General features: G+C 41.1%; 1 protein-coding gene across 4 annotated transcripts in view; it reads right to left on the reverse strand.

Moving 5' to 3' along the window:
- Positions 1 to 23,048, reverse strand: part of SPAG6 (sperm associated antigen 6) — a 41,203-nt gene extending 18,155 nt beyond the window's left edge. For 2 of the 4 annotated variants that reach the window (XM_071428828.1, XM_071428827.1), the window contains exons 1-6: positions 22,919 to 23,048; positions 22,717 to 22,812; positions 11,951 to 12,117; positions 8,300 to 8,483; positions 1,439 to 1,644; positions 409 to 582 (exon numbers count right to left, since the gene is read on the reverse strand). In XM_071428828.1, the coding sequence (XP_071284929.1) occupies positions 409 to 582; positions 1,439 to 1,644; positions 8,300 to 8,483; positions 11,951 to 12,117; positions 22,717 to 22,812; positions 22,919 to 22,943 (852 nt within the window). In that variant the 5' untranslated portion in view covers positions 22,944 to 23,048. Of the gene's footprint in view, positions 1 to 408; positions 583 to 1,438; positions 1,645 to 8,299; positions 8,484 to 11,950; positions 12,329 to 22,041; positions 22,368 to 22,716; positions 22,813 to 22,918 lie in introns of those variants that run through there. The other 2 variants (XM_071428830.1, XM_071428829.1) reach the window with 2 other exon arrangements.
- Positions 23,049 to 25,170: the final 2,122 nt, after the last annotated feature.

Consider the following 25,170-nt stretch of genomic DNA (forward strand, 5'->3'; position numbering starts at 1 on the left):
AAAATGTGATCTCAGCACCCCTGAAGATTTTTAAAAAGACACACACCATCTATTATTGTTAAAGGATGATCTTGCAATTTATTAGCTGGTATCATGACTTCTGTGAGGCTTTTCTCATAATATTTTTAATATCTAGGACTGACAGTACTGTCAGCCAAGAACTCCCTCTCTGTGCTGATATCTCATAGAATGAAGTAGCTAGGTATACATTTTATGATTCCCAGTTTCCTAACCCAATTCATATTCAATACACATCTCATAATATCAGCATTTCCATATTTTCCAATGAACATGCCAAACAGCCATTTGCCCTCCCTTTCGAAAAGCAAATGACAGAATAATCCTGTATTTTATTTAAAGTGTAAAATCTAATGATATGACCTTGTATTTGCATTTTCAAGGTTTTACCTCAGGCGTATGCTTTGCTATCTCTCTAATTAAAGTTGCACCATTTTTCTTGACATATTCATCTGAGTCCTTCAGGCATGTGAGCACAACTGGGAAAATTTCTGCTTCAACCACCAACTCTGCAAGATCCACTGAATGCTTTGCTATTTGGCTTAGAGCTGACAGCACCTGACGCTAGTAAATAAAAATTGTTATAAAATCAATAGTATACAAACATCCCACAACACACACTCCCCCTGCACACAAAAATCTATTGCATCAAGGAAAACAAAGCAGGATAGGGAAAACAATTACAGCTATTTTACAATTCACTGAGTCAATTCATGCACAAATATAATGGCACAGAACATTCGCTGGTTCCTGAATAAAAGTTTCTCTTTTGTTTTATCCCATTCAAACTTGTATGTATTAAAAAAAAAATTATATATACACACCATTTAAAAGTGTAATTTAAAATTTACTAAAATCTATAGAAAGTATTTCTATTTACATAAATTGGATCTGTCAGATCTTATATTAAGAAATCTTTGTGGCATTTTTATGTTGTCTTCTGTTTGGTAGAGTAAGACAGAAAATTTATAATAAGAAACAATTTTTTTTGTCAATTAAACACTAGAAATTAAACCTTTGACATCAGCTATTCACATCAGATGGCACATTCTAAAATACAGTAAGTTCACTATTAACTGGCTTATCGTATTATCTTTCGTATGCAAAACCTTTTTTGTAACTGAAATGTGCAAATCTTACCTATTAAAAGTATCTGTTGCATTCTTCATAAACTGTATATTTCTAAAAAAACCCCATACTTCTCACTTTAAAGATTAGTTTAGCTGTTCCTTACAGAGCTGCAGTTTATATCCAGTAGCTAAATTTGTAAATATGTGCAGAACTCTTTATCACTAACTACATAGCTACATTTTGTTAACACCCAAACCAAGAGCTTCTAAATAAATATGCACATCCATGTCCTTGATTCAATCTCAAGTAATGACTGGTATAATGGAGATTTAAAAAAAATTAAATGTACCTTCAGTTTAGCATCAGGGTTCGGGATCATCTGAGCTAAGTGAGCGATAGCTCCTGCATCCACTACTGTCTGTGCTAACTCTGGAGAATGCTTTGAAATATCACTGAGAGTTGAAGCAGCAATCCTTTTCAAAGCAATTTCTGGCTCCTGGATACAGAGCACTAAAAGAGGAACAGCGCCTGCATCCACCACAGCTTGTGACAGTTCTGTAGGTCCAAGGAAAGTAATTAAGTGAGTATGGGTGACTGACCCTTGTGCAAGCCATTTTTCACCCTGACAGATACAGCAAAGGAAAAAGGGGAGGGTGTAGTTCACTGTCTCGACATCTGCATTTCAAATCAGCCCTCCTGGTTTCATAAACCGTGTGGACCAATCCACAACTGAAAAGAATGCAGGTCAATAGATGGACCCCCATTTACATGCACACATTTGAGGTAGATTAGGCTGAAATGGTTTGTTATTCTGTTTTCTTTTTCTTTTTTTAAAGTAAGCAGATGTCAGCTGTTTAAACCCTGGCTATTCTGCACTGATCAATAGGAAAGCATTTTATGCATGGCTAACAACAACACAGAAAGCCAAAGTACCAAAATTTTATCAACCGGCTAATTAGAGAGCATTTTACCCTCTTTAAATGATAAGCAGATATTAGCATAGATCAAATGCCAAAAACAAAAATACAAAAAAAATACATAAAAGATTTATCTTACATAAAAGATTGCAAAAATGGAACTTGGTGATCAAAACTAGTCTTTGCTACCGTACGTGGGATGAGACAGAATTTATACTTTAATGACAAGAAAATGTTATCATACACAATTAGACAAATGAGAAATATCATCAGTGATATTGTGTGTCTGAGATTAGCACAATATCCTTAACTAACTGCACCTTAAACAAAAAAAAAAAAATCTGAGCATGTGATTAGCTGACATGGACAAAAATTACACTATTAGAAATTCATTAGCTCTCTCTGTGTATGCAGCATTAATCACAGTCCTAAAATGAGAATTACTGGGTATCAGAAGCAAAATTTATATTATAACCAAGCTGTGCTATTTTAAAATAGTGTTGAAAAAGTGGTAAAAACCATAGGGGATTCAATAATCTATTAGGTTCTTCGTTCAGTTTTGCTACACCTTATTATGCATATCCATTATTATCTTTAACATTTATCTTGACTTACAGTACCATGGCAACATATGGCTGTTGTATTTCAAGACTCTAACTTAGCTTTTGATTTATAGTCCATCCATAAAGAGATTTTCATACTAAGAAAAATACAGCATACTTCATTAAATATACATAGACTAATATAGTTTTTCATGAAATCTGTACGTCATGTCATCATTACGTTGTTAATATCCAAATAATGTCCCAGACCAGATTTGTTTTCAATTAGTGAGTTATAGCCACACACTGTAATACATGTGATAAGTCAAATATTTACACTGTATGTTATTTTATGATACAATATTTTAAAGAAAATATAAATATTACATCAAAAAAATAAATAATGCAATAATTTTTAAACTAATACAATACCCTGAAATTAGCTCAGTTGGCTAGAGCATATTGCTAATAACGGCAAAGTAGTGGGTTCAGCCCCTGTACAGGCCATTTACTTAAGGCTTGATGATCCTTGTGGGTCCCTTCCAATTCAGAACATTCTGTAAATCTGTAAAATTAACTTTACAAAGTTCATTTCTCAAATAAATATTTGACTGAAAATGTAATGCATGCATCCTGAAAATACACAAATCATAAGATTTCAACAAACTCAGATGCTGTATTTTAATAATCTGAAGTGAAGTACACCTGAAATGTATGTCAAAACAAATCTGAAAAGGAGCTAATCAATATAAGTGGAATAAGTTACAGTCAGCTTTTGGTGGAAAAAGCCATGCCCAGTTTCTTCAGATCGTGTTTTGCTGCTGTACACCGACCAAGTGGAATTCATGGTAATCTACTGACCCACAGTCCAGAGTAACCCCTCCAACTGTGCCTCAGAACTTCAGACCAACCAGAGCTCCACTGCCCAGTGTCTGCTGGGAAATGCTAAAATCAAGAATCTGATGTCAAGAGGGACATGGTGCTAGAAGAATGGGCTTCTTTGATGTCTTAGGAGCTAAAATCACGAAGTTCAAGCAGGGAGAGAAAGAGCAATACTTTCAGGTCACAGCTACACTCAGGCATGCAAAAGTAACCCTAAGTTATTTCAAAAGAGCAAACTAAATCTGATTCAATTTAGATGAGCTCTTGCTGCTAGAAGTCTGATATCATTTAAATACTGATGGTTACTGTTGGTCATGGGTAATTAAATGGTTTTTCTTCCAATGGTGTTTATAAGGTTCATGGCTAATAACTTACCACATGGAGAGCTGGACCATGTGTCAAGACAGACAAGTCGTAAATGGACTGTCAGAAAAACAGAAAAGCTGAGGCAGGGAAGAAAGGAAATACAGTACTTCCTATCTTGTTTCCCCACAAATTCAGCCCAAAATTACAATTCTAGGTATTAATGATGCTATTATAAATTGTAATTCTTTTTTTTCCCCTCAGAAAAGGCTCAATTAATCTTCCTACTTGTAGAACATCTTTAATGCAGATTATACACCAAAGGATTCATGAAACTTTGCCATCCATTTAGAAACACAGACAGAGGTGGGAAAAAATTTAGACTGAGAAGGAGTTAGAGGGGAAAACAAACTCGACACTAAGAAATTTTTTAAACCAAATATTCACTCTGAAAAAATTAAAATAACGAAAACAAATTACAAAAATACTCTTCCAAATACTACGTCAAGGCTGTATTATAAGGGCAAAGAAAAGACAAAAGAAAAGACAGCAGAGAAAAGCTAATGTATGAACCTCATTTAATTCCACAGAAGGTTATGAAAACCACAGGCTTGGAACTCACATTGGGGTACAGCTCAAGGAACTTCTCCAGCTACATGATGATAAAGTTGAACTTCTCCCTATGTGAGTGAAAGTAGGAAATTGAACTCTGTTTGTTCAAGAGAACTATGGCTCAAAACTGCCCAAAAATTCATCACTTTCATCCAGATCTACATAAGGAAGATTTTAGCAAGTGGAGACACTTCAGACAGAACTCAAATGGATGTAGAAGAAAGACTAATAAAGACAGATTTAGGAGTCTGAGATGCCACCAGTTCTAGTACAACTAGAAGTTTGTAGTAGAGTTGTGCTGGTTTGTCTCAATACAAAAGTACTCATCAGGGATGAAGAAATTAATTCAAAGTAGGTTGAAGACTTGTCATGAGTTTATGTGATCAGGAAGAGGGGAAAATCAACAAAGTGGAACCAAGATCCTACCTACATACCCACTGAAAACAATGGGAAGGCTTACTGGATTATTCTGAACTAGTTCAAGGTGCTAAAAGAAAAACTACTAATATTATCACACTGGCAATAATAGCATGGATTATAAAAACCAGATGAGGATAAAAAAGATGAAGGTGAGAAAGTAAATGTCCAGGTTTTCCCCAGAGAAAGAAAATCAGCTCAATATTATATTGACAATATACAATATTATATCCCCATAGTAGAGCAGCAGCAACACCCCTGGTTGGAAGGAAATGCAAGTTTCAGTTCAGACCAGCGCTCTCAAACAGACCTTGCTGTGGTAGCAGGTGCATCCACAGGAAACAACAGGTTTTGACCAAAACAACCACCAATACTGTATTTTTCTGAGGACTGTGTGATCATGTTATGGCCACACAGAAAGACTCTAATTCCCACAAGCAGCCCAAAGGCTGCACTTCAAAATCAGAGGTTTCTGCAGGCCTCTACAACCACAGTGCCAAAGATTCCACTGGAACCAGGGGGAAAACCTTTCACCAGGAGGATGGGAGATGAGACTCAAATCACTGAAGAGCTGAGGAACTGGTTCTTGTGGCTGATGCTGCTTTGCGCAGGAAACTGGACTAGAGATCTATCAAGGTCCCTTCTAAGCTGAGCTATGGTCCACTGGATGACAGAAAATGAGCAAAATCTTGCTCTTAGCAATAAGCTTCAGTATCAACACTGTTGTTTATTTTTGTTTTCCTACCAATTTACAATATACTGAAGCATGAGACAATGAATAAATTACACATGCAGACAAAGAAAATGGAAAGCAAAATTATTTGCATACTTCAAAGAAAACAATTTTGCATTTTAACTGAATATGGTGTAAGTAAAATGTTACTAAATATTTTTCATGGACCTGATGGTATCTATGATATTTGAAACATTTTATACTTCTTTTTAAACCCAATCAGTAAAAATAATGAATGGCGAAATCACAGCACATTGATATGTACACTTTGGAGTAAGATCAGTATCTGAAATTCAGCTGAAAGGGAAAGAAAGAGCAGAACTGCACAAGCAGTTTCTAAATTTTGGAATCTGACCTGGCAAGATTTTAACATCTTGAAACCTCATGAGACATTTGTCTTTACCTAAAATCTCACAGGCCTTCTGGAGACATCTGTTCCCAGAAGAACTGCATTTTAAGAGATTTTTATATGAAGTCAGTATAGAACTTGCTAAGCAGAGAGTATTTTCATTGGGGGGGAAGCCTCAGTTTCTCAGAATGGAAGTCTTTTCATGGGAAAAATACACTGCAGTTCTTAAAAGCTTTACTGGGTCATAGGTGCAACTTCTGATTAAAAGCAGAGAGACCCTCACCATTGCAAACAGTTATCACTGAATGCCAGGAGGCTTTGACTGCACTCACGAAGACAGAGGTTCCATCCTGCCTAAAACAGATCAGGACTTTAATCCCAGAGACATGCCCCAATTATTGAACTTTTCTTATTGGGGCAAACAAATCTCCCTCCCCCCAATCTATTCAGGAGAGAGAAAAAGTCTTGTCTCAATATTGTCCCAGTTCAAAACTGCAACAATTTTTGAAACTGAAAAACCTTCTGTGAGTGGGGGGAACCATTTTACACCCAGGTCTATTTTTAAAGTTAAAACTGCATTATGTGTCCACAGACAGTCAATGACAGAAAATCATAACCACCAGATTTTGTCAACAGGAACATGTCAGTCTAATCCAGAGCTTCTTGAACAGTAAACACCAGCTATTGATAAGAGAGAGTCTGTATCCCATTTCTCTATCTCTGGATCCCATTTCCAGCAATATCATGTTGCAAAGGCATGCTTGTAGCAGTGCAAGAAACATACAATGCACAAAGTGATCTTTTCTCAGTATAACTCCTCTACTTTCCATAATCATTTTAGAGACAAACTGTGACTGTTATAGAGGCAGTCAAATCCCCTAAATTGGCTGTAGCTGGGCAATTTTTTCAGGGGTGTTTTGGTGGGCTTTTGTTGGCATTCAGGGTTTTTTTACTGATTACATCTCGTGATCTGTCTATGTCCTGATGCTTGCAGCTTGGTAGCACTCACAATTTCAACCTAATTTCTGAGGATGCTGTTCTTATTGTCATTGTAAATTGACATAAGGTATGCACCCATTCACCATCAGCAAATAAATTATTCATAACCATGGAATAAAAATTTGTACAAGGAATTTTTTTGTCTTCAACACCCCCACATCACCTACATCTTTGCAGACAATGCTGTCACAGAGTGAACTGGATCACCCTAAAGCTCCATCAGCATTCATGCAGTGAATAGCATGAAGGGCAATTGAAGTGAGTCAATATTGATTTAGTGACATAACAAAACTGCAGAAATGTTTATGTTAAGAGTAATGCAGACACACACATTCTACACACATTTATACAAATGAACGTTTTTGATATTTCAATAAATATCTTTCAGATGGAAGAACAATTATTTTCCATCAAGTGTGGAATTCAATCCTGATGACCAAATGATAAAAGATCATTACCAGAGAGGTGTCCCAAGAATTAATTTGTTCCCCAGAAAATGCAGTCTGTTAGAAAGGTGCTAACAACTTTGGAGACTGTCCCAGTAAGCTAACCTGCTGAGTGGGAAGGGGGAATCCCCCGTGCCTTCTGCAGGCCAACATTCTGTATTGATTAAAAAACAAAGAAAAACACTTGCAAAATCAGTCTATGTACGTTTTAGAGCCAAAACCAAATATAAAACTATGAGTTAATGTTATGATCCTATGATTAGTTTAACTTTGAACAATACAAACACTAACTGTTTCTCCCACCCCTTCCAGCTAGCAGTTTCTTCCCTCAGTTCTTTCATTCACAGTCTAAACTTTTACTTGAACTATATAAATAGCTGGTGGAAGAACTATCAACCACGTGGATCAGTGTTTAAATAGGAACATGACACCACCAGTGAGTTATACAACTGCCTGTGAGACAGCAGGGAACTGCTCAATATTGGATTCCTAGGATCTATTCCTGACTCCCAGAGAGTAGTGTGGTCCACTGGCTAATGATAACATAGTGCAATAAATTTGGCCTATTTATCCTGCAAACACTACTGGAATGAATGAATGAAACTTGCTTCTCCCTAGGCTTCTCCATTCAACTACGTGTATCAAAGAAGAACTAATGCCAAGCAAAAGAAACCTGGTTCTGCAGTAACACCTACACAATATATAAAGATTCAGAAATCTGTTCATGAAGAGGAATAAAGCAGAGTGTCCTTTTCTGACCAAGGGCCCAAAACATTTTCTCTTAAAGCACCTCTCATAACTGGGCACTGCTGATGTCAGGTATGCCAGTTTCCCACAAAAAGGTACAGCATTCTTGGAATGGTACAGTTACACTGGGGTTTCACCCCAAATTTACAATTTTCTAACTGTAGAGAAGAAAAAGTATATTTTTATACTTACCAAAATAACACAATTTATTATTGTTATCACATGACATTAAGCTAAAAGATAACACACATGAAACTTGTTACCTGGATTGTGTCGGGCAATGTATCCAAGTCCCCAGGATGCACCTTCTTTGACTCCAGGGTCAAAATCTTCCAAGCAAATCACCAGCATTTCCAGTGCTCCAGATTGAACTACTGCCTGAGCTAGTTGTGGAGAATGTTTAGCAATTGCTCTTAGCACAAATGCAGCTGCTTTCTTGTAGTAACGCTAGACAAATCAGAAACAAACAAACAAACTTTCACTAACCTTAAGAAGTTCAAAGCATAATATAGTACAGACATGCCTACATTAGACTTTTTTAGTAGCAGCAATATCTCATATAGACCCAAATCAGGACCACTGGACAGCACACAAACAATGAACCTACAGTTCTTTGGGACAGCTCATGATATAAAATCTGCAGCAGGTGCATAAACAAACAGAAAAAAATGAGAGCTAAGAGGATATGGGGAAAAGAGAATAGTCCAGGTAAGTCTGTTTGTTTAAGTGAGTAGTGAACAATAAGAGCTACAAAAACAATAACTCTTAACATATTTAACCAGATTACACAGGTTATGCAGGGCAAGCTCCTAAAATAATTCTACCCATCTATAACACTTGCAAGGTTTTCTACTTTCTAAATTAGATACCCTCACAACATCTCTATGAGAAAACGCTAGTTACATTTGCAAACAGGAACTGAGACAGAGAGAATTAGATCTAATAAAAGACTTTAAAGTCTGAATCCTGAAATGCCTAAAAACTGCCTAAACCCCACAGCTAGGAGACTGAAAACCCATCCCACCAACACCCAATACTGAATAACCCCCAATTTTGATCAAGCAGACTGCAATTTTACTCCTGCCTGTGTCCAGAAAAAGCTCCCTTTGAACAGGACTAAGCACCTGGCCCTTTTGCCATAAGGGCACACGAAGCCTAAGCTCTTGTCTCAATTCTGCCCATCTCCCTTGGTGCTGGCCCAATAATGGTTTCAGTATGTATATGTAATGCATGACACTGCACACAGCATGTGGATCCCATGTAAACTGCAGCAGTGATTTCTTCCAAAAGCACAGTTAAGTCTTCCCTCAAAAAGTCACATTTCAGTCTCCTCCTGCAGTTTTATACCCACCACTAGGATACGGAAGATGAAGTTTCCTGTACTGCATTATATTTTCAAAATCCAGAGCCCAGTTAAAGCACTCTGGCCAGAGAAAACCACGTTGTCAGAACAACAGGTTGTTCCCCTCCCTTGTGAAGGGCAAGATTCATGGGGACACAAGTAACCTGCTGCCATGTCTGAGTGCCTGGAGTATGCCCTCCAGCCTGGGCACTGACAGATGATCCCTATGGACAAGCTCTAGAGGGCTCTCTCTCCATGTGCCAGCTGCTTTTGATCTCGTCCCAAGATGCTTGGCTCTCCCCTGCTCTGCACAGGCAGTCTGGGCACTTTACAGTGCTAGTCCTCAGTCAAGGCAGCCAAAATTTAAACAATGCAAAGCCCACATCCCTTCTGGATCAAGTCCAGAAAAACAAAGAACCACGTGAGTGCTTTTGTGCATCCTGTGAGGTACCCAAACACCTTCAAAAGCCTGATCTAAAGCACTAAGATATGACAACAGAACAGTATCTGCAATGACCCCCCAGGAAATAAAACACACCCAGGCCCACTCCCTGGCCCTAGAAGAAGGTGACACAGCATAACACATCTGTGCACCTAAACTCCTCTTTCCTCAAAGCACAATGGCCTCATCTATGCTTCTGGAAACTGTTCCTGCCTTGTGCTATCCCTTAAACCATGCCCAAGCATTGTTGAGTAGTTTGATGTCTGGCATTGGCTAAAACCACATCAGAGAGCATGATTAATGAGCTACTGATTAACAAGCACAGTCATCTTTCAGTGCTCCAACACATGCCCTTACCTTCCTTAGTTTACCAGTACTGATATAATTCCTTGATGCCAAAAATCCAGTTTTCTAGGTTAAGGTCTACAAGCAGGTACATTAAACAAAATTTACAGGCAAAGCATTAAACCTCATTTAGGGGAAACAGAAGTTAATGGAAACAGTACAGACAAATGGTCCAATCCCCAGATAATGTAAGTTACTGTAAGCTTTGCTGAACTCAGTGGAGCCATATTTGTTTACATAAGTCTGTACAAATATGGGTATGTTGTTTCTGTTAAGTAATTATGCTCCTGGCAAAGAAAAACACTTCTTTGTTTTCATTATTCAAAACACATTCTTTAGAAACAAACCGTATTCACAGGCATAGCCAGAATATGCTGTAAAACTGAAATTTGCCCAGTTTAATTGACAAAACATTGATCTGGGATGTTACCCTGTGACTGTTCCCCATAAATCAGTAGAAAGAGTATTCACTGTGTGCTCAAAGAATCTCATCCTTAAATACAGATTTTGATACACTAAAAGTGAGTGGAATGGAAAAGGTTTCTTCGCCTGTGGGAAGTGACAAACTGTCTGCTTGCTAAACTCTGCATGAACTGGATGAGTTTCCTCCTCTTGCCCTCAGTCACCAAGGCATAGCAGGCTTTCCATGACCTCACACAAGTCTTGCTGTTGCTTCCCCTAATTACTCTATCTCAGGGTACTTTAGCTAATTTATTGAGGGTTTCAAGTTGTAGCAGGGGGTAGTTTCCAAACCAACGGTGGGTAGAGTTTTGTTCCACATACTCCCTTAAAAATAGAAATAAAAGAACCAAAATGTTTATAACCTTGTCTAATTAAAATCTTTACTTTCTTTTCTTATTATACCAGTATCTTGCCATCAAAGTTTTTCTTTAGTGTTTTCCTTTTCAATTTTACTTGTATATATGATTCTATATGCACAAAAAGTATGCAATGAGTACATTTACATCTTTGTTTTCCTCAAAAGATTGAAAATTAAAATATATGGTTTTCCAAATTATATTTCCATTGAAAACCTACTTTTCATAAATCAAAGCTGCAACATAAGTGTGGCTGTGATATAAGTGTACTTAACCCTACAGCTGTCAGTTTCCAGCTGCTAGGAACCTTACTTGAAAGTATTTCTGTTAATCTAGGTTAGCATCATTCAAAAAATCAAAGCTGAAAGAGACACAGAGCTTGAGGAAAAATGTGAGGAAGGGTGTGGAAGAGACCAACAGATTTATTTGCATTGCAGTTGTGACTGTACTTTGTTTGGTTTTGACAAATATGAAGATGAAACCCTTTCTGTATTTTTCCCGTGTCAGAGGTTTGTTGTTTCTCACACTACAGATTTCCAAAGACCTGTGTTTGGAGATACAAAGTATTTCATTACAGAAGTTCAGGGGTTTTAGATGTATTTTACATGTGCTTGGTATTATGGACAAAACCTAGTCAATTATCACCACAGCTTCCCAACTGTCTCCTTTTTGAAGAGGAACCTTTTACAAAGCATCATTCAACATTTTTGAAATGTTACAGTGCAATGAATGTATTTCCTATAGTGCATTAAACGGTAATACAATATTGTAAAGTCAAGCTTATTTGAAGTCAGACCTCGGCATACAGTACACAGAGATCTCTCAGGGGTTCAAACATGAATGCTGCTCTGACTTCAATACATTTAATGTCCTATTAGAATAACACCAGATGCTGACACAGAAAGATTTCCTTTTCCCAGTATAATAATTTTTAAAAATATTACTTAAGAGAACAATCATGCCTTACATTCTCCTCAGGCAGTGAACATATGAGCTGTGGAAGAATTCCTGCCTTCACAACTGCCTCTGCCATCTCCACATCATAATCAGCAAGTCTCCCAAGAGCCAAGGCAGTGGTCTGTCGAATACTTGGGACAACATCCAGCAAAAGAGGTCTCAGCAAACACACTACACCTGAGTTGCAGTAGGAAGACAAAAGCCAATTTGGTAAGTTGAAGTTTTTCTAAACATTTGCCTTTACTCGTGCAAACCTACTAAATTACTCTTCCAGGTAATAAGAGCAGGTAGGAAATCCAGGTATTCCGCTGAAATGAAGTTGGCACTTGGATAGCACTGCTGATGTATAGCAATGTTTCTGCCCACTTTTCGTAGGTACAGAATGATTCTGAAATCAAAAAAAAGGCACATGTAGAAATAAGTTGGATTCAACTATCTTTAAAATACATCCTTAAAGTTTACACAAGAAAGGAAGTTACATTCAAACATACATAAACTGCATCTGTTACCGTGTGCATGGGAAACTCCATCTGAAGATCCTGGTGAGAAGATGCTGGCATGTTCCTCATTCATCATGCCAGTAGAACCTCTACACTGAATTACACCAAATTACATTTCATCTGCTGTAAGCAATGACTGATTTCTGATTTGAAGACCAATATCCATAATACATTACACTCCAGATAGAAGAGTTGTAGATTTTCTTATCATGTTATTATTTATGATGTGTTTTCACTGATGAGTTCACAGTATATCAGCTATGCATAAAAAATGTGAAAGTAGCAGCAAGGGAAACTATAAAAAGTTACAGACTGAATGACTGGATAACAAAATGGCAAGTGAAATGGAGCTCATGCAGGGAACCCAACTCCAACCTCACAGATGCGGTGATGGACTCCAAACAGATTACTACCAACCAGGAGAAAAATCTCAAAGTTAGAACAGGGAGTTCCCAGCTCTTGCTCAGTAGTAGAGGAGAAACTTTACCTGCAGAAGTATACACAGTGCTCAGGATTATAGGGAAAGGGTAGAGGCTAAGGCAGAGGTCATCACTAGCCTACATTTAATACCCTCCACTAAAGCAGAACTGAAAAAAGTTCAGTGAAAGGAAACAAGGATGATCAAAGATGACCAATCCATATGTGGAAGTTCTTCCTGTTAAACTAGGACTCTTCAGTAGGGATAGAAATGAGATCCAAATGGTTATATAAAGAATGTGACTCGTAAGGTCTGGGAAGGGAACATTACTTGTATTGTGATCCCTAGAACGTGCTGTCCCTGTAGCAGCCAGCTCCATGAATTAACATTTTGGAGCTTTAGACCTTAGCCAGAAAGCAGAGGTCTCTGAAAATGGAGATGTTGCAACAGAACAATGAACACTCAGAGCCAGAGGTCTCTTCATATCAGCTCTCTCAGTCCTTTCCACTGTTTTTTTACACATATAAAGATCTAGTTGAGCAACAGTGAAAGAAAGCAAGACTTGCCTTCTCAAGGGCTCCTATGGTTATTAGCACTGAACAAAGGCCTTTTGGTGTGACAGTGCCACACTGGGGGATCACTGCCTAATGGCAAGCAACAAACACCCAGGTGTTCAACAGGGACTCCATGACAAGGAAAAGCTGAGGACCTCAGGGCAAGGAATAGTCCAAAGGCATGCAGGCTATAACAAGTCACACCTGTACCATACTTCTTTCCCTAAAAAGAAAAAAAAAAGTAAGTAGAGAAGCAGTAAAACTCTCACTTTTATTTTACACCAAAACCAAATTGCTCCCAGCAAGTAGAAAATAGCCAAATCATCTATACATGGCTCTGAAGGGGCTGGAAGAAGGACACAAAAAACTAACCATGGAAACCATGCTATCCACTAAAAAAAAATTTAGGAAGGTCAATACTCTTGACAAAAGCTGCACTATCATGAGGGGTACAGCCTCCCAGCATGTTCACAAGACAAAATAACACAGGTTTCAGGGGGACACATAACAAAAGCAAGTAAAATGAACCTATGGAAACAGGTCTGTAATGTAGCTGGGGTCTGCTCACCCTTCTGTTAAAGCCACTGGGAACTGGAAGAGGCCTCCTGTGTACCAAATGACAAAAGATAGATCCTCCAGTATTGTAAGATCAATGTGAATTCATTTAGCACTTGCAGAAATCACTACTTCAGAATGTGGTCATCACTGACATCTTCTCATGAACTCTGCATGGCAGGTACAGTGTCATTAGCAAGTTGTGCTTCATATCAAAAACCACTAAATATGACAATTAGACAATATGACAAATTAGAAGTAAAAACAAACATATGAGTTGGGGCCAATGCCATGTATCATCTGCTATCTTCTAGCCAGTCATCTACACCCTCTGTGGGAGGGTATTTTTTTGTCCTTCCCTCTAACATCAATTGCATGGTCAAACACTGCTGAAATTCCTAAGGAGACCTCACACTGTTCTTATAATCTACATTGAAGGTATTTCAGTGAAGCAGGAACATATACAAGTAATTCACTTGCATTTACTGTACAGATATTACATTTGAGCTCTTGACTTGAGATAACATGAAAACAAGATTATTTAATAAATAGGAAAAAAAAAAAGAAAAAGGGGGAAGAATTATTTTACTAATATAAAAGAGCCTATCAGAAGTGGTTGGGGGAGAGGGAAAGGAACACTTCAGCCTGCAGTATCCTGACCCTAAAAAAGCCAAGAGACTGATGGCTGGGACAATAAACCAGAATGTGCCAGACAATTCAATTCTGATGATCTCAAATCCAGTGAAATTTAAAGATACTAGAATCACTTAACCCAGGAGCTAGGTCCAGGCCATGTGACACATTTCTGACCTTTATGACATACCTAGGCACAGCAAAATATAAAACCACATTTAACAAGGTTTACATACATACATGATTCCAAATGTAAGATTTATATATTTTGTATTTTCAAGATTAGCTGATACAGCTTTCACTTTTGGAACAGCCTAAAAAGCCTTCAATTTGAAAATGCTTCCAAGCAGCATGCCTCCCATGACCAATGCCTTTCATTCCATGACAGTATAAACCATGCAAAGTTTGGTGATGACATTTAAGCATCAGCACAAAATGTTCTACTGCAAATTACTTTAGCTGGTACAACTTATAATAAGGAAAAAGATGAAGAATGAAATGGGAGTTACTATTTGAAGAAAGGAAACAAAATGTTACAACACAGATTAAAAAAAAAAAAAAACAAGTTTAGAAATAATGGCAACTGTGCTGGTCCTCAAGGAGACTGTATTTTCCTAAAGTCATGTTAGAATGTAAGAAGAGACAGTGGACAAATAATTACAATGGAATGAGTTTTGGAGGAAGAAAACAAAGAAAAAACAATTCCTGGTGCTGTACAAGCCTAACAGTCACATCAAATTAACTGAGAATTGAGAGAAGTATACATAGGCCTGGACCATGCCTGTGCATTGAACATAATTAAAAGCTTTTACCTCTACTTTCCACCTTCTCTTAAAACCACTTTCTCTGTGTCAAGATGCTTTCCATCACATCCAATTACTCTGCAAAACCAACTGCTTGAGGAGCTTTCACCATTGTCATCATTTTTGTATCTTCAGCAAACCTAGTATTTCTTTCTTTACAGCACTTCAAAAACTAATTAATTCTGAGAGTGTGAAAACAGCTAGATAGAGATCCTACAGTAAAAAACATAGAGATCCACTAAAACACCTATAGGAAGCCAAGAAATCCATCCAACCTTTCCTTGTATGGCTTTTGAACCCCGTGCTATAAAGGACAGATGTGCCTGGCACAGGATGAGGCTTTCCTGCACTGGCCCAGCCCAGATCTTTGTTCCAGAGACAGCTGGATTTGGTGACCTCCTCTATTTGATCTCTTCCTTTCATCTATCCTGTTTACAGCAAAGTCTACTCCTCCAAAGAGGTCCAAGCCAGGATTCCTATCAGCATTTTTAATTAAATTCAAATGTATTTAACATTACTTAGAGCAGGAAAATAGGCAAGAACCTTCCAACTACTTCCTTTTATCTTGACCATTCACTCAAGTGAACAGGGCCATACAGATCATGGAGTAGCAGTGTCTTGTTGCTGAAAACTTTAGAACTCTTTGGTCTTCTTCTAAATAAGTCTGTTGTGACAGCAGTAGGAAATTCATTAACTCTAATTCAAAAGCAACCACACAGAAAGTAAACTACAAAATAAGGCATTTAGACTATTGGACTAGATTTATTTTGGAAGAGTTCCCACTAGCACTCAGAAACTGAGTAACAGAGAATTACTGCCAAATATTCTCTCTTGCATCACAGAACCTTGACTGACATTGGGCAAGGAACGATTCCCCTTTCTATCCTCAGTTTCCCACTCAAATTTGTTTCAAAGAATGACACACTTTAGAAGCTGAATCACTCTTAACACACACTTCTCAAGTGGAGCTGTTACACACAGGCCTGATGCACTTTCTTTTAGCAAGCAAGTGCTGGCTGCTGCCTATCTGGAAAACAAACAAAAAAAATCACTTGGGGCAGCAGCAGGTTCCAATTTTTTTCATTCCAAGTTTCTGCAGGAAACAGTCACTATTCTGGAGATAGCAATCTTTGCTTGGCCATTTTGATTTTTTGGGGAAAACAACCTGGAATTCATGCAAAATACTTCTACCCTCCTCCCATCCCCATCAAATCCCCCTAGATTTGACTAGTCACAAAACAGAATCATCACTGCACTGGAAATTCTTTCCATTTCTGCATCTGAAGATGACTACTCCAACCTTATCCTCCTTCCTTAAAGGAAAAATAATTTCTGTTTTAAAATGTGGGGAAAAAAAGTCACTCTACACTACAGTTGTCTCTGTACACACTCTTGTCTTGCAGATGCTGTCCTTCTAATTTATGCTTTGGACCAAGATAACATCATCTTATTTTTGTGTGTTACCTGTTACATTTAGAGCATCTACAGAGCTAACATTAGCATTCCAACATTCATCGTATCAGCTTGATTTTTCAGAGTTCTTTATGTCAAATTCAGCTGACTTAACAAGGAAATAAAATGGAAATTTATTTCTGCCTCACCCTAACACCCTATCTTCAATGACCTTTTTCTAGGAACTCCATAGCAGTGAGTTTTAAATGCCCTGCTTAAAACAAATTTCCCAGAAGAGCAGTGAGAGAGAATTTTCACCCTCATCTTGACACAGCCTCTTCCAGGGACAGCAGAGTGTGCAGGTCTCAAGTACATACTGCTCAAGTGTGACTTGTCACAAGGAAGGGCTCCTCAGTGCCACAGCTCCATGCACAGCACAGCTACCATCCTCCAGAGATCAAAGGGAATATCAATGCACTTTGGTAACAGGGACTCTGGCTGATCCAGTAATTCATACAGCAGCTACCAGATGGTGTGGGACACAATGCAGATTCAGTTTGACAGTATCACTGAAGATTCCTGAAGGATCAAGAACAGTAAGTTTCTCCTTCTTAGATGCCAGACCCTGTTTCTGCATTAATGAAGCAGAACTAATCCTGTTACAAGAGGACAAATTTCTGAAAATACCACTTACAGGGCTGTTAGTGGCCACCATGCAATTGTGCACAGACACACCAAAGCCAAGGTGGTCACAAGGAACTGCTTCTTTTTACTGTCCTCTTGTTAAGATGAGACTGAATTTTCTAAAAAAGTCTGGTTTTGACATTTTACTTGCAAATCTCCAGAAAGGCCAGGAGACTGAGAAGAGGAGGAACAGTTGAGCTTTTCACTTGATTGAGTAACAGAAAAAGTCAATCTTCCAGCTTCAGCTGCATTTATTTTCACCTTCTATGTCATCTCTCTTGTACTTTACTTAAAACAGTCTCCTTCTTGCCTTCATCAGGCACCACAATGTCTTTGGAAAAGCCACTCTCCACACCTGATCTACAACTGCAAAGACAAACTTTTGTCTTGTATGCCACGTTGCATTAAATCCTCTCCTGCTTCTCAAGCTCAGTAAAGCTTTTAACTCACACTAAAAAAAAATATTTTTAGAAAACACAAAACCAAAAAACAAAACAACCAAAAACAAAAACAAAGCCAAAGCTGTCTGCATCCTTTACAAAAGAGGGTAGATAAACTCCAGTGTTGAAACTGGCTACTTGGGGGCACTGGAGTCTCTCCATGCATATCCACTTGCAAGATCCAAGTGCTCCCAGGCTTTCTATTAAGCACAGTGCTATCAAATAATATTCTTTAATATTATATAAAATATGGAACTATATCCTAAAATCCCATCCTAGGGTCTGGTTCTGATTACTCAGGGCCAAGTGTCACATTGAAAAATGGTACATTTAAAATACACACATCAGAACGAAAAGTTGAGAAAAGTATGGGCAAAAATATTCCATGTAATTGGAGGAGGGAAATCAATTTGAAAAGCTTTTCTGAAAAATAAAGGCTCCTAAAACCAATCCAGAGATTCAGAAATACAGCTTTTAAAACCTGTCACCAGCGGAATAGGTCTGGAGCCAGGAAAGAACTAACACTGATGACATCACCCTTTACCTACAGAAAAACAGACCACAAAACAGGGGAAAGTCTGCCATGCCCAAGGGCTGGTGGTGGAGCCCCAGTCTGTTCAGGTAAGCCCTGCCTCCAGGCTTTAGCCTCCTGCCAGCATGGGTTGTGTGGAACAGGTACAGGAGAAAAAGCCCAGAGGTTAAAGCAGAGGAGAGGGCTCAGGGCTGGAGTATAAGGCTGAGAAGCAGCTTGGTAGCAGGCATTATGGAAGGGAGACCTGGCTGTGGGCTGATGGGAGTTGGAAGAGATTCACTGGGAGAGGATCTTCATTTACAGTGACATTCTGGAACTTTCCTGGAACCCTGCAGACTGTCCAGCAAGCCAGCAAGGCAGAGGAGCAGCAGTGGAAGTTCTCTGCCTGAGATGAGAAAAATACCCCAGCACAATGCAAAGGGAAGCCAGGTGTGCAGGGCTGCTGCACACACAGCTCTGGTTTTCCATGTTCCATACCCAGCTTTCCCCATGACTTCTGCAGTCATCACACTTAAGCATGTGATTAGCCCCAAGAAAGGGGTTAAAGAGCTGATCTTGTAATATCTTTAGAGTCAAAGTAGCAAGACTAAACTGTTTCTTAATCATAATGACAGCCTTAAATAACTCACATATTAACAGCAACATTCTCATCACTACATGTTCCAATGCAAGATAAATAAAAAATAATCAAAAAATCAATCAAAAACAAATACACAGAAGTAATTATTCTGATACATGTATTAATCCTGAATTGTTAATGCCTCCAAAAAAATCAAAACAAAATGCAGTTTCAAAGGGGTTGTTTATTTACAGAGAGCTGCACTTAACAAGGAAAAAACTTAAAAATTTAGACCCTCAGTGACTACCACTGTTCCACACATCCTAGAAGCACTTCAGATTTTCACGTAGGTTTTCTAAAAGACAGGCAGCTGCCTAAAACTCAGTGCAAGAAAAAGAGCTCAAGTTCATCTGTCATTTTAACTGAAAACAGCCTGTTTCTTGGATTTTAAATTTTGGAAGGATAAGGAGGTGTGGAGCTGAATAATGCATTCCATTACCAAACTCCATGAGCAGTAGCTACCAAATAAATAGATTTATATGTAAAAAGTATATTTGAAGTCGTTACTATCAAAGTAGCTTCTCCCATTAGTCAGCAGCCCTGAAGAAACAAGATTTGATAAAATATCTGTCATTGTTGCACATGTATATTTACTACATGGAAAAGGTTTAGGAGTTTTGGGACAGACTTTTCTCCCCAAGTATCAACTAACTAAACATTCAAATGACAAATTCTATAATTATTCATGGCAGTATTTAATCATAAGGAACAACTTTATCAATGCAAAACAGAGAGTTGGAAAACACACAGGAATGAGCTCCAACAAAAGAATCTCTGGGATCATTCCTTGCACTTTCTTGCCACCAGAAAGCTGTTAAGCTCCCAGGCACTAACTCCCAGGACATTCTTGACCAGGAAAGGGCCAGTGCCATGCAAATGTGTTGAAGCCCAGGGCCAGGTTCCAGTTCCCTGGTTACAACATCTTTGAGATTACTGCCCAGTGGGAAAAGCAGCTCCAGAACTTGTTGAGATACAGAAGCTTCAGAAGACAGATGCCCCAAGAAAAGCTGGGCTTCCTGCTGGCCCTCTCTGACCTTGTTTTCACCTTCCCAGCAGTTTTCCTTACAGGCCATACACAGGACTCTCCACAGCAATGGCACCTTAAGGTTTCTCAGCAGCCAAGCCAGCACAAGGAACTGGTGCCTCTGATCCTGGCTGCTTGCTCCCCTCCAGGCTGCAGGTTCCAAATGTGCAACAGTACCAGTGCTTACACCTAGTTTAATACCACAGAAGCAGGCTTAGAGGGTAGTAAAGAATTACTTTTTCAACGCTTCTATCTTTCATGATGTTAGCATGGTGTCCAGACACACCTCCACAAAGAATAAGGTCTCAAACAAGTATTTATTTTCCTTATGAGATGTTAACTATTTATCAAAAGGACTTCTAAAATGGGATCAGATGCTGTATTCCTTGAGAACTCATCTTTCATTCTTATTCCAGGAATATAAACTGAGGCCACTAATACAAGAGTACCTGACATTACACTTTAAGGATATAATTTTATTCAAATTCAAGTCACTGTAATCTTGCCTTCTGCTTTTGCCAGAAAGATACTAAACCCTGACAACTTTTGAGATCCAACAAAAGAACCCTGCAAGGTGCTCCTGACTCCTATAGCTAATGTAAAATAACAGTGGGCAAAGACTTTTCTCACCTTCTTAAAACAGCAATCTCCATAAGGGATGGCTAGAATTCTTATTCACCAGAATAAGAAACAAGCCCCAAATCCTTTCAAAACCAGATTTATACAGAGATACATGTATAGACAGGCATCTTACTTAAATCATTGCTCCAGCACTCACTAGATTGAGATCATAAAAGGCACACCAGTTATCTGCTAGACAGCGATGTCCCAGAATATTTGTTTTAATAAAAGGACCAATTTTATTTTAAAACTTGGATCTAGCACATCCAGAAAAGGCCAAGATGAACGGCTCTCATTGCAATTATATAACTACATAGTATTTTTAAAGACACAGGTGGGAAAGATGGTAAAATATTTGTGTGCCATGTAAACAAATTGTAACAGGCATATTTGCAGATGTTCCCCTCTTGTCCAGCATCTGAAAAACTGAAACTTGTGGAAAAGCAGCTCATGACCAGAAACAGCCAAGCAAGCTAATCTACACAAATGCACATTTCCAGATTACTATCCAAAGCCTGATCCTTGCAAATTTAACCTTCAGACCAGCACCAGCTGCGTGCAGAAGAAAGTTTCAGGCCTCTCAATCAATTATTTGTTCTGCACAAGCAAGAAATCAGTTCTGAGGTCAAGTTACCAACCAGATTACATTAAAAGAGTTATTTTTAAAAGAAATACAATGCAATTAAAGTTAGCTTGGCACTTTGATTGCTTTCTTAAAATAGAAACTTTCTGCATTTTTACAATGCTGAGCTGCGAGAAGCCTGCCTATACAGGATGTCTCTCTGGGAGCTGCTAAAACCAGGACTGCAAGAGGACTCAGAGGAACCTCTTCCTACAAATAAGGCATAAATTATTCCTATAGCCACGATGTCCCCTTGGCAAACAGAGATCACTTGTATAAGCTACAGCAGTGTCATTAACTCACCAAAAGACTGAAAACAAAACAAAGATTTAAGAGCCCTCAGCAAGGTAATACAAAAGGCCTGGTATTAACATGGCACTCCCATAATGAAAGGAAATGTTTCCTTAAGAAAAGGTAGTTCCTCAAGAATTTAGGTGATAGATTTTTAATAAAACAATTCTAAAAAACAGTTGTAAATAAAATAACAGAAAGTTGTAAATATTTACACCATTGGTTTTCTTTTTCGTTTGTTTGTTAGATGTCATTGTATTTGAGAAAAGACTGATAGCTTTATTAGATCTAGGAAACAAGTATCAAAACAAAATTGAGACACACCCAAACATAATCAATTCATGAACACCACACGGCAAACCCACCACTGTTCTATAGCACATTTTCAAACTGTCATTCAGGTAATCAATTACCAGGCACTTCTTTTTCCTCCTTTAAGCCCAGGAACTTTGGCCGAGCGGAGTGGATCTGCCAGATGCCAGCAGTACAACAGCTGGTGGAAGTGCTCCCGCAGCTCCTCTTTCTAAAAATGTTCAATTTGGTTCACGACATCCCACGACAGCAATATAACAAAATCAAATCCCTCCTAAACTGAGCCAGTCTGCCGGCAGAAAGCATCGATGAATTTAGGAACAACTTTAAAGCCGGTATAAAAATTTGTTTATTCTAAAAGTAGAAATTCCTTGGCAAATTAGTGCTGCCTTCATCGGGAATTCCAATCGCTGTACTTTACATAAAGCTCCATCGGAACCGGGAGGAAGTAAATTTGAAAAAGGGTTATACTGAGAAACGTTCCTTGAAATAAACTGGAGGTCTCAGCCAGAGACACCCACCCCCGCACAGGCGCCCGCCCGCAGCCGAGCAGCGCAATTGACTTTCCCACCGCAACGAGGGGGACTCGGCAACGAGGGTGGGGCCCAAACCCTACTGGGAAAAAATCTCCGGAAACTGAGCGGTCACCGGGGGAGGAGGGAGATAAAACAAAAACCGGGGAAAGGCCGCAGCGCCCTGCGCTGCCGGTGCCCCCGCCCCGGGGCGCGCAAAACCCCGCGGCCGCGCACGCCCCGGCCCCAGCGGCTCCCGCGTACCTGCACTTCGGAGAGTGTCGATGCTCTGCGAGCGGGCGGCGAGGTCGGCCACTGCCTGCGCGAACTGCGACCGGGCGCGCTGGTACTGCTCGAACACTGCGGGCGGCAGCGCCGGGGCGCCGGGTCACCGGGCGGGCGGGCGCCGCGCCAGCCCCGCTCCCCCGGCCCCGGCCCCCGGCCCCCGGCCCCCGGCCCAGCCTACCTTGCAGGACCTGCCGCTGGCTCATGGCGGCGCCGGGCGGGCTCCGCGCCCGCGGGGATTTCCGCGCTATGGACGCGTCTCCCCGGCAACCGGGCGGAAGCGGAGCCGTCGGGGGCGGGGCCTCGGCAGTGACGTTGGCGCGCCCGCCCGCCGCGCCCGGTCCCGCTCCGCCCCGCGGGCTCCGCGCGCCGCGCTCGGGCCGTGCCCGCGGGACGGGACGGGACGGGACGGGACGAGACGAGCGGCGGCTGTGCCCGGCTGGCCGTGCCCGGCGGGTTGTACCCGGCACCGGCCCGCACGCGTGTGTCCCTTGCTCGCTGCCGGCGCAGGTGTGGGGATCGGCACCTACAGAGGCTCGCGGGGGCGGGCGGACCGGCAGCTCCGCGGAGGGGGGAGCGCCGCTGTGTCACTTCTGTAGCACAAGCACGGCAGAGCACCTGCGGGACGGTATCAGCACGACGTGACATGGAAACCCGTACAGCCACTGTGCGCACTCCCCTCTCACCGGCGGGCGGTGCCGCTCCCGGGGCCGCTGGGGAAGGATGGGGGCGGGCAGGGAAGGCGCAGCGCCCGCGGGACGGCGCCGGGCTCCGCGCAGGGACGTGTCCGGGCCACAGCCGCGGCGCGTCGCCGAGTCCCGCGCGGCGGAGGCTGGCGGGGAGGTGTCAGACGGCCGGACCGGAGCCTGTCCGCCCCCGCTGACATTCGGGAGCGGCGCCGCGGCCGCCCCGCCGGTGCGTATCGGTGGGACGCGCTGCTCCCCCGGCAGCCCGTCCCTTGTCCTGCTCCGCTGCTGCGCAACTTGCCAAAGGTTCGGCCGGCAGACGGGGAGAGGCTCGCCGCTCTGGCGAAATCCAGCGCATCATCTCCCGGCAGAGAGAGGGTCCACCTGCTTGGCTCCCGCTTCCCTCCACTCCCTGGGAGCGGAGGGAAAATAAAAACTAAATAAGAAAAATAAGGACAGCTCCAAGCTGCTCGCCCCCCGCCGCGCCTTTATTCTTCGTGGTGTCCTTTGATTTTAGATTTTTCTTTTCTGTCTCACCACCGACGCGATTCCTCCACGGGGATCTCCGCTCTTGCCTTCGCCACCGCGACGACCCACGCAGGGGTTTTTGCGCCTCATGGGGAATAAACTTGTCCCGCGCAAGGCCGCGGAGCGCGGCGGCGCCGGGGCGGTGTGGGCAGCGCGGACGCGCAGGGGCGAGCCCGTGGGCTGCAGCCTCCGCCGGGAGCCACGGGAGCGCGGCACAAGAAGCGCCGTGCCCCGCTGGAGGGACGGCTTTTCTCAGACGATACAGAGCGCAGTGAATGATGCCCGAGCGCACCCATCCGCGGAACACTCGCGCAGCGGCAGCTCCCCGCCCCGCTCGGCCGCAGGTGGCCCGGAGCAGCATCCGCTCTCTCGGTGCGGCGGGAGCAGCGCGGGAAGGGGCACGGTGGGAAAGGAAGCTCCGGCAGCAGCCCTCTGGCTCTGCCTGGCACAGACACAAGTCATTCCTGTGCGCTATAATGGGGGTGGGGAGGGAGGGTATTTATTTTTTTTTTTCCACCAGTGTATCATTCTGGTAGATAACCTCCCACTGCCTTCCACTTTTTCCCATCTTGGTGGGGCCATAAGGACTAATTACGAATAATTCTCTTCATTACTGGTTGGAAAAGACATGGTGGAATCTACGAGTAAACACAACCTTGGAGGTCTGTATAGCAGCTAGTGCAAACGGTGGAACTGGAAAATGAAATCAGTATTATTAGGGTTTGAAGAGAAATAGACTCTACATCTCCCCCAGTATCTTTTGAGGGCGATTCCCAAGACGCACGATACTTGTGAACGAAGGTAATAGTTAGCTCTGATATCGATCAGGCTGTTCCAAGTGAAATTGTGATCCACAACAGAAAATCAGACTTAATAGTCAATAAAGAATGTCGCTTTCTGTAGCCACATATTATTGCACAGTGGCTTCAAGATTTCATAGGCGGGTTATTTGTCCTGAAAAGCTGCAAATGTACAAAAATCAGACGACTGACACTATATAAACATATTATCTGCTAGGTAACATAAAGTTTTGTCTCATACCTTAAAGTTGGAATGCTGAAGGTACTTCAACTGCCTTTTTAAAGTTTAGAAAAGTGTAAGAGAGACGTCTGAATTTTTTAAAACTCCTGTCTGTGTTTGCTCAGCTGAAAAAAGGGGGGCTAACCTACACAATATCATGGTCTAAAATGAGCTACATGTTTCCAAGAGTATTTAGTGC

This window comes from Agelaius tricolor, unplaced genomic scaffold (assembly GCF_023055355.1).
Source record: "Agelaius tricolor isolate 1412-34295 unplaced genomic scaffold, bAgeTri1.0.p SCAF_6, whole genome shotgun sequence".
NCBI classification, from domain to species: Eukaryota; Metazoa; Chordata; class Aves; order Passeriformes; family Icteridae; genus Agelaius; species Agelaius tricolor.